Genomic DNA, 9,624 nt, shown 5'->3' on the forward strand with positions numbered 1-9,624 from the left:
CTAGATCATCACGAGGAAGAATACATTCATCAAAACAAGCGAAGCAACATCTTTAAATAATATACAACACTTCCATTTGAGAAAGTCAGAGATATTTTCGAGCTGATACTTAATTACTTCCCATAACTCATTGATCAATATTAATTCATAATGTCTCTTTTTTGAGGTCAATCAAATACGATCCTCACTCCCTTTTCTATTCCAAGTGATTCACTTTTCACTTCACCGATTCACATCGCAAAAAATGGACTGGTCATTCTTCTTCAGAAACGATTATCTGAATTTTTTTTTTCGCGAACAAATACACTTTCCTTCTTCGAGCAATAGAGAAATTCGCTAAGTATAAGCATAAATTAATTTTAACACTTAAAACTCTAAGTAAAATGTTAAATTACTCAGTAACCGCTTCAATACTAGAGGAGAGGGGTAGTTAGAAACTATATGTATTTAAAATTTCAATGATGTTATCGCTCAATTTGAATATACCATGCATACATCTTCTATTATTTTCAGAATAGTTATCGACAGCATAAATTTTAAGTACAAAATTCAATTTATTTCACTTGGAACGCTTCGTTAAAAGCGAACGTTTCGGAGCCCCATATATAAAAAACAGGCAGGTTTAATCTCACTTACGTGCTACTAACTTGAAAGTTAAGGCTCAGAAGGGAATTGATCGTTAGACTCTCGTCTTTCGCGCCTCTAAATACAGCAGCACGTGACTTCGAACCGGTGGCTTACTCTAATTTCGCGAACGTGCGCCTTCTACTATCTTGCAGCAATTTGTAAGCCAGCTACCAATAAAATTCTCTCTGCGCGCGAGAAAGAGAAGAGAAGCCGTTTTCCCCTTCGTAAATCCTCACTTCCATCGGGAAATTTTCAAAAGATATGTACACACGGACAATACCGTTGCAATGTGAATTCCGTTTCGTTCTAGTCGAAGATATGCTGTAAGAGGAGAGTGGAATCGAGCTGATATTTTCCCTTTCGACTTGGTTTATATATTTTTTCCTTTTCGCTGTCCATCCGCTCGCGACGATTTCTTCGCTCGACTTTTAAAGTGGGCTATTGTAATGCCAATCCTGATGAATTTTGCTTTTTCCATTGCTGCTCTGCTGCATTTTATTACTTCTGTCAGATCTACTGTATGATTCACGCGACAATTTTCCCGCGAACGTTTGTAAATATTTCACATCAATCGTTACATTGGCATAAGCGTTCAACGAAACATTTTCCATAATCACCGATAATGTACCTTAATCATATCCAAACATTTCTTTTTTTCATAAAGAATGATGTGCTGTTAATGTTTTGTCGTATTTTACGGGAATTCCACTTTCTACGATAAATTTTTTTCTTTCAGTTTAAGTTACATAAATGTATGCAATTACGAATATTTCAGGACAATTCTACTTCCATGTACGTTTCTCGCCTCAAATATATAAGTATTTTATCGGATAAGTTTATTTCTACCATTATGCCTCTAAAGAGATCTCCATAAAAACAAAATTCTTTTCGTACACTCTAAGTTATTGTTCATTACATAAATAGTCATTTCTACATTTTTCATATTGCGTCATCCTATTTCTAGAAAACCAATCAGAAATCTCATACAATTTGCGCACGAATCCCAAAAAACCTCTTCCTTATAACCTGGAAATAGTAAAGAAGCCAAGAGGAAATCACTGCGCACAGACTTTGGCAAACCCCAAAGTTCGAAAGCGTAAAAAGTCACGCGCGCGAGCGCGAATGTCAGTAAAAACACAATGAACATTAGCTATGCGAAATCGTAAAATACACAAACACACAACGCCAACACGGCTTTTACGACATCCATATTTTCGCAGACATTAATAATCCTTTTCTCGCAATGCACACACATACAGGAGATCAACGACCGACTTTTATCGGATCCTTTCAAATTGCATTCTATTTTGGACTAAATGTGACTGTCGTCTCGCTGTTAAAGCTCGCGTACCTCGTCCTTCTCCCCTCCCCTTTCCTTTCTCTCTTTTTTTTATTTTATAAGGGTACTTACGTAAAGCGGAATTACAAAAGTCTCCGGGTACGCGCCGATTTTACGACTCGAAACAATGTGCGTTTCAGGTGCCGTCGAAAAATAAAGGAAAAGAAGTGTGTAAGGAAAGGGAGGGAAGCTTAAATTCCACACACAAGTAGTAAAGCACACGAACGTGCTCGTTTCAATTCCTTTGTGTGTATTGATGGATAGGATTTATTATCTAAATACACATACGTACACGCGCGGTTGTTCGATCAGTTTCCAACAAAAATAATAGTAAACTGGAATTCTTGCAAAATTTATCTGAAAAAACACGTGAAGTATTTATGTGTGTTGCAATGTGCGGTTATAAAATATGATCTATTTCATGATTGATTTTGTCATCGTGAAAAAGAAATTCAACGACTTCATTGAATTCATCAACCGTCAGCGCTTACTCTTGCAATAAGACTGAAAGTTATCAGAAAGCGAATTCGTAGGCTTCATATTTTTATAATCCTAGTAAGATAAACAAAGTTGAAAAAACGTTTACAATTTTTTAAATTCCTTACAGTATTTGACGTTCTTTAACACTTGGTTTTTCTTCTACGAAAAAAACATTGGAACAGTACTATAATTGCAATAAATAATAAACGCTAGTCAGTTGCATATCGAATAAGAACTTTGTTTTATAGAAAATGATACTAATTGAAGAAGTAAATGATCATCGTATAAACTGAAAACAATTAAACTCGACAATAAAAACTTTTTTAAAAGGCAACATTTACGGCCTGTGTACATATTTTATTCTCTGTGCAAAAGATTCTAACGTTAAATTAGCTTCGTTAAGTAAACTACTGAAAATTGCAAGCGCCACACTTCTTGCGCTAACAATGTTCGAGAACAATTAAAACTTTACAGGTATTGCACAGTTTAACAAATTTTGAAAGAACAATTGATGCTTGTGCAGTTACTTGCGCGAGGATTAAGTAAGTCTTTTGTTTTCAGTTACAGAATATTCTAAAACTAACGATATATCTGAAAGATAAACAATATATAATTCTTCCGAAGAAAATAAATCAGTCAACCCTTATTATTATTCGAAAAAAGAGAAGTTTTATCTCTGCGTGTAACCATTGTCAGGGTAATATGCAAGCCAAGGCGCGCATAATGATGCGAGAGGAGAGATACCAAATTGGTCTGATGTCGACGCCATTATCGGGTGAACTTTGCCAGAGGGCCTTCGTTATGTTTTACTATGAGTTTATCATCCCAACTTTTTGGCCGCTTGTGCGCCTCACCACGCAGAAGTTTGTCGTTTTCCTTCATTGGTGCTCCAGATTAGGCGCACTACGCGCGAAAACACCAAGTATTCAATGTTTAATTTTCGATGACGACTGAACATTACTCGTTTGCTAATCGATCTTCTACTAGGAATAAAGAGTTTCTTGTGAATTGATAAAGGGCTTAGTTTGATGATCATTCATAATTGTGTTTAAAACAAACGTGGTCATCAATTTTTATTCTAATTTGATATTTTCAAATTACCAATACATTGTCATTGGAACTTTCGAATGACGATGAATAAATATGACCGAGTGTACTATTGACTTGGTGTGGATTTTAATCTGCACTGTTCGTTATGACGCTCAGTGAAAGCTTGTTGTTTCTTTTCACTGGTAGATTAGCTCTTACAGTTAATGCAAAGATGATCTTTTAATTCAGTGAGTTATTTTTCAAAAAATATATAAGCTTTATTAGATTAACATATAAAAAGCTTGTATGTTATAATAATGCTAGTTTGGTTTATACTACAAAACTTGAACAACAATGACATAATGACGTATTTAAAGTCATGTTACACATAATATCACAATTACATGACTTATTTTAAACTAAATAATAAAAATACTGATAGGCGTGAGAGAAAATATGATTATGATCTTAAAGCATTCGTGCGAGTGAGTTGGCTGCATTGCATGTGACTAGAAACTGTATAAATGTATTTCACGCGGTTCCATTTGTTTGTTCAATACATCTGGATACATCGATCTCTTAAACATTCATATGATTCTTGATCCTTAGGTGCGATGTGCTTTTTCTTCAATTTTTTCCGTATGTATGTGACGTCTATTCGTCTCCTGGATTCAAATATTGAAAACCTAAGTTATATATTATTTTGAAAAATAACATCGAGATTTAAAAAATTATTTACTTCAGTTTTTTCGGTTTGACGGGATTGCAACTGCAAGATTTCTCATAAGTCCACTTGCATTGGTAATAAGGACGACGCATACATATCGAATTAGGTGCAATTGGAAAAATCAAGCCTAAAATAAAAATCGTAGAAGTATCGTATAAAATTAGTGTATTTGTATTACGATCTTACCTGGTACGTCTTCAACATCGGATTTCGGAGAATATTCAGCTTGAATTGACGTTGTCACAGTCCAAACAATTAATAAAGTCAGGAACTTGTTGCGAATATACACTGAGCTCATTATTCATGTGTCTTGTTAATCGCTGAAATCGTACGAAATCTCATTATGATTTGAATTGTGGCTAACAGACGTGAGCGTGAAGTTGTCAGATATAAAAAAATGAGTCAATACATAGTTGCGAAAGTAAAAATAAACTCGATTAGCAGCTAGATAATGCTCCGGTGTATAAAAAAATTACATGTACGGCATATAAAAGACATGCTAGAGATAAATCACGAAAGAGTTCGGTGATTAAAGGTAAAGAGTAAAAAGTGGCCGACAGTGTGTCCGAAGGTTTTGTCTTTCCAGTGCAAAGACTGTAGTAGTTTTTGCTCGCAAACACTTTGCGCAATGTAACAATGGCTTTGCGGTCACGCTGTTGATGATGCAACTAACAAAACCGAAAGGAAATAATTCCGCAGTGAGAGTGTTACTTATGCAACAGTGATTTGTTTATTAATCGTTAAAATGTAATACTAAATTGCTTTGGCTGATATTCAAATGCTCGAAATACTCAATAGTTTGGGTGATATCGACTGGCAAATAAATGTAGATAATTTAAGGCAAATGATCGAGTACCTGCTTCTAGAAGTAATAAATTACGAGAGGATATAAGTTCATGTACCCCCCAGCAGCAATTATACAATATTCTAGATACGTCTTTCCCGAAGATTTGTCCCCGTTTGATTGGCTTATCAGACAATCGGAGGACATATATTGAATTTAACAAATCTATGCTGCATCAATGCTTATATATACGAAAACCAGACACTTACCGAAGTTATCGCTACAATGTTATCACAGCTGGACCGTTCGTGGCATACTGGCGCAATTATTGTAGTGGCGTTTTTCAAGAAGAAAATTCGACTTCGAAAAGTGGGCGATTGAGTGATCTTAACTCGTTCCATTTAGCCGATCAACTGTCACATTTCAGTAGACGAGTGCGAGTTTTTCTGATTGAGTTGTTTGGCCATTATCTGACGAAATTATCCAATCCTAGGCACGCACACTGCTACTGCTCACTGGTCTTTTGTGTTCCCAAAATATTTATATTCATTATTATATTCTAGAAAAAATTCGTTAGTCACTTTTTATAATGTATTATTAGCTTTGCTATTGATAAATGAATCATCACCTGTCTCCGATTTTCTACGAATATCTACAAGTTACAAGCTATTTTTAGTCATACATTTTTTGTGATAGTGATGATTGGTTTGTTATTAAATACTTGTTTTTTAAAATAATAATATTTACGGATTCATCATGACATTATATTTGTTTTTCACGTTAAAGCTTTATCATTCGAATACAAACGAAATTCAATAAAGAATACAACAAAATAAACTCGTAGTTCACTGGCTTAAAATGTACAATGAAATTTGGAAAAATGTAGGTGTAAATAAAATTTATAGCAAATACCAGTAAGTCAGCTAATTTGTGCGCAAAAAGATCGCTGATCTCCTTTGAAAAAAATATGGACCAGTGCATGTCGTTTGGAATTTGAAAAAAGAAGTCTTAACGCAACTCTCACTGGCCTGAAAAGCCGTGTACGTAGGATAAGGTTCGCTTGCGATCGTAAGCGAAATTCTTTCACACTTCCTCAAAGCATCCGAAAAGGTGCGAGTACGTGTAACCAACTCGTTTTCGCGGCTGATGCATAAGTCGTTTTCTAGGCTCACACCAGACGTACACTCCTATTGAGTGAAGCAACCAACGTATACAGATGGCACGTGAGATCTCGTGGCTTTGCGAAATTCTGAAAAGCGGGTGTGCAATTTTTTTTTTCAGAGGCGTCAGAAATGGATCATGTATATTTACTCTGCTGCTAAATGAAATGCCTTCTCGTTTGTTGACGATGTATGTGTGGTGAAATCGTTCGTTACGAAAGTTTACGAGAATATTTGCCGTTTTGTTTATCATGCGCTGCCATAAGTGTGACTGTTTGTTTCACGTAGTGATACCTATCGGACAGATTGCTAATATATTTCGTTCAAAGATTGGATCGATTTTGGAAATTTTTTGCAGTGCCAATTGTGCTGATTTTCTCAAAATTTCTCAATATACAATACCGTATTAATGTCAAAACTGCAATGGAGCCTTAGATAACTTAACTTATTCTTAATCAAGATCCATTACAGACGAAATATGTTTTTAATTTTTTCAAATATTACTTGACGGTTGCGTCGATCGTAGTAGATGTATGTGTATTTTCGATTACATTTTGCATGATTAGTTAACGACAAATTAAAAAGTTTTGTTCATTTCTTATAAAGTAAAATTTCATCTCGCTACTGGAATACGAAAGAACTGATATTTTTATAAAATTCTATAAAAAATACATAAAAATAAGATGTCCACAAAAATTTAAGTAAATTAACATTATACCACGGTTACCATTCGATGAAATTTGAAAAGTAAAAGTTTGTATGAATATGTAATAAGGTGAAACGGTTTGTAAATTCAAATAAATCAATATTCTTCAAGTATGTTTGCTAAGCGACGCTCTATGACACTTGAGAAGCGATGTCGCACGTCCTTATAAAAATGGATATATTTCCCACCTCCATTATCACAATTGAAACGTCTCTCTACATTAGAATTTTCTTTGTACAGGCCGTGGTGAATTAATGGTAAGGAATATGCGCGCAGATCGAAAATTAGCAGAAAATTTTTGACATCTCAATTTCGTAATTAATTGTCATTCTGGATCACCTAATGGAAGTAATTATTGTAAGGAATTGAGGATATTTTCTTGAAGAACTCATTTAAAGTTAAACGGCTTATGAAGAAATTATAATTTAAAATTCTCACATGCAAAACTTAAGGTGTGAGTTCTCATTTGAAGAAGAAAATTAAAGCACAACCGTATTGAAATAAAAGTGTCGTTGTGGATGAAAAGATGAAAAGTAAATTCAATAATAAAAGACTGATTTAATCAAATCGAAATGATTCCAAATTACAGGAAAAAAAGGAAATACGTTGCAATAAAAGCTTAGACCTAATTTACCAGCAAAACCTCTATAGTGGCAATCGAATACGAAACCTCTGTAATATCTTGTTTTTCCATAAGCAGGTTCCGAGTAAAAGCTGGAAAGTCCAGAAAACGATTACGATATAGACTTGACACTTGAATTCGTGTGATTCATCGCCGAGCTCAATTGAACATTTCAACGGTGATTTTGACTTTTGAACGTCCTAAAAACTCATTGAAGGATGCTTAATTAACATCATAGCTTTAAGTGACATTTTGAAATTTAACTTGTTTTTATAATTTTCCAAGCTGTAATATCACGAGATTTTCTCGTAATTAAAAAAAGAAGCTGATTAGTCAATAAATCGCTTGGTAAAATAAAACTCAAGCGGTCGTTCTCGTCGATCAGCAATGAAATTTCAAAAGATTTTAATGCCTACATCTTGAGTCTAACTGAAATAATTACGTAATATGTCATCGCAATTGGCAAGAGCTCCATTGCTATTTTCATTAAAAAACGTTGAAAAGACTACTTGACTTTTGTAATACTTCAAAGTTTTCTCCTCTCGGTAAAATTTGACAATATCCAACAAAGATAGAGAAAAATGAAAAGTGTAACAAAAAAACAAAACAGCCGAGTGCAGTACTAGTACTCTTAAATACAGCGTAACTAAAGCTAGGCATCATCGCACGTTAATCACAAGAGTGATCGGGCAAACACAATAGCCGACAAAAATTTGAATAATTCGTAAGGCAAGCAGCGCTGGCAATTTATATAGATATACGCATCGTCGTTCGCCGCTGTGCACGCGGCATCTTCAAGAACCAAGCGTCTTGGCATCACTTTCTCCAGCAGGCCACCTAAATCCCACAAGACCAAGCTAAAAGAGCTCACGCAGATATATACACACACACTCACACCGGATGGGTTATAGCAATCTCAAAGAGAAAGAGCACAGTATAGTTTCCCACACGAAAACTCTACCAGAGCCGTCTTTTTTCCGGCTTTGGAAATAAGAGCGTCACGCGAACCAGCCGTGACTGTATTGTTTTAAAAGCGGGCGCGCGATATAGCTTACCGATTAGGCGCGCGATCTTTCGGCAGGTGTTCGATGAGAAAGTGTGTTTGCTTATTTTTTCTTAATACTGCTGTGATAGGGTTGCCAATTGGATCCCATTGCTTATCGCCTTTTTCATCAATTACTTGCAACAAGATTTTTTGTTCAATCGAATATCAATTTCGCAAAGGAATGTGATTAACGTTCCAATTAGCGGTAATAATAAGAGTTTCTGGAACAAATCTTATTTTTATTTTGTTGTTTTTAACTAAATCATAGTCAATTCGAGAAGTTATTCTCACAACGCAGCGAGATTTATTTCGATATTAATGCTAATAAAAATCTTCCTGTAATGAATGTTTTCTTAGAACAATTCATCAAGTAGACGCAAGAAATTAAAAAATTTGTCGTATAACAAAAATATAAATCACTCCCAGGTATTACGGTAGCACAAAGTACATCGCGCACTGAACCGAAGATAGATAATGTGTATCGTATTTCCAAATATTCGTCACAAGTAGCGACACTTTCAGTTCCGCATAAGCTTTGTGCGAATCAAAGCTTAGCCAAAGATTCATTAGCCTACTCGTTACTTCGAAAATGCTGGTGACTAACAATCAATTTATTCGTGTGATTTATCACGACAATTTAAAGATATGCTCTATACCTCGTATAGCTTCGTGAATTACGATGATTCCGCGCTTCGTTTTCGAAAATTTAGCTATTGGCATGCACTTTGTCTCTGTGAGGATAATTAAATAACTTATTCAAAATAAAACACACACGTACAAAAAACCATCATTTATCACAATAGCAATAGAAAATAATTAGTGACAATCGGGCTATGAATAACCCATCGTGTCCTCTTCGCTTGGCACAATTTATCACTCGCGGCTACCAGTATAAAAGTGAACCTCCCACGCGTGTATTGCGAAAAAGGTGGAGGTGTGACGCAACGTTCACCTCCCGCACATCCGGATAAAGATCAGAGGAGATCATTGTGTGTGTGTATGTGTGTGTGTGTGTGTGCGTGCGTGCGTGCGCGCGCGCGCGCGCGCGTGTGTGTGTGTGTGTGTGTGTGTGTGTGTGTGTACGCGATGACGGATTGAAACTCGC

General features: G+C 35.4%; 1 protein-coding gene across 4 annotated transcripts; it reads right to left on the reverse strand.

Annotated features, from left to right (window-relative positions):
• Nucleotides 1-3,667: 3,667 nt before the first annotated feature.
• On the reverse strand, nucleotides 3,668-9,394 carry LOC131671407 (uncharacterized). 4 transcript variants are annotated; one of them, XR_009302537.1, is made up of 5 exons: nucleotides 9,176-9,394; nucleotides 5,256-5,506; nucleotides 4,389-4,522; nucleotides 4,215-4,329; nucleotides 3,668-4,140 (listed from the first exon to the last, which is right to left on the reverse strand). XR_009302537.1 is itself a non-coding variant. In XM_058947792.1 (4 exons), exons 2-4 carry the CDS (start codon nucleotides 4,498-4,500, stop codon nucleotides 4,029-4,031), a joined length of 339 nt encoding a protein of 112 aa, XP_058803775.1. In that variant the 5' UTR covers nucleotides 4,501-4,522; nucleotides 5,059-5,095; the 3' UTR covers nucleotides 3,668-4,028. The 4 variants fall into 4 exon arrangements, 1 of the variants encoding a protein (XP_058803775.1); XR_009302539.1 differs by having other exon boundaries at nucleotides 9,298-9,380; XR_009302538.1 differs by lacking the exon at nucleotides 9,176-9,394 and adding an exon at nucleotides 5,615-6,666 and having other exon boundaries at nucleotides 5,256-5,545.
• Between the last annotated feature and the right edge of the window lie 230 nt (nucleotides 9,395-9,624).

Source organism: Phymastichus coffea, unplaced genomic scaffold (genome assembly GCF_024137745.1).
Source record: "Phymastichus coffea isolate CEN01 unplaced genomic scaffold, Cenicafe_Pcof_1.1 PCOF00125, whole genome shotgun sequence".
In the NCBI taxonomy this organism is placed as follows: Eukaryota; Metazoa; Arthropoda; class Insecta; order Hymenoptera; family Eulophidae; genus Phymastichus; species Phymastichus coffea.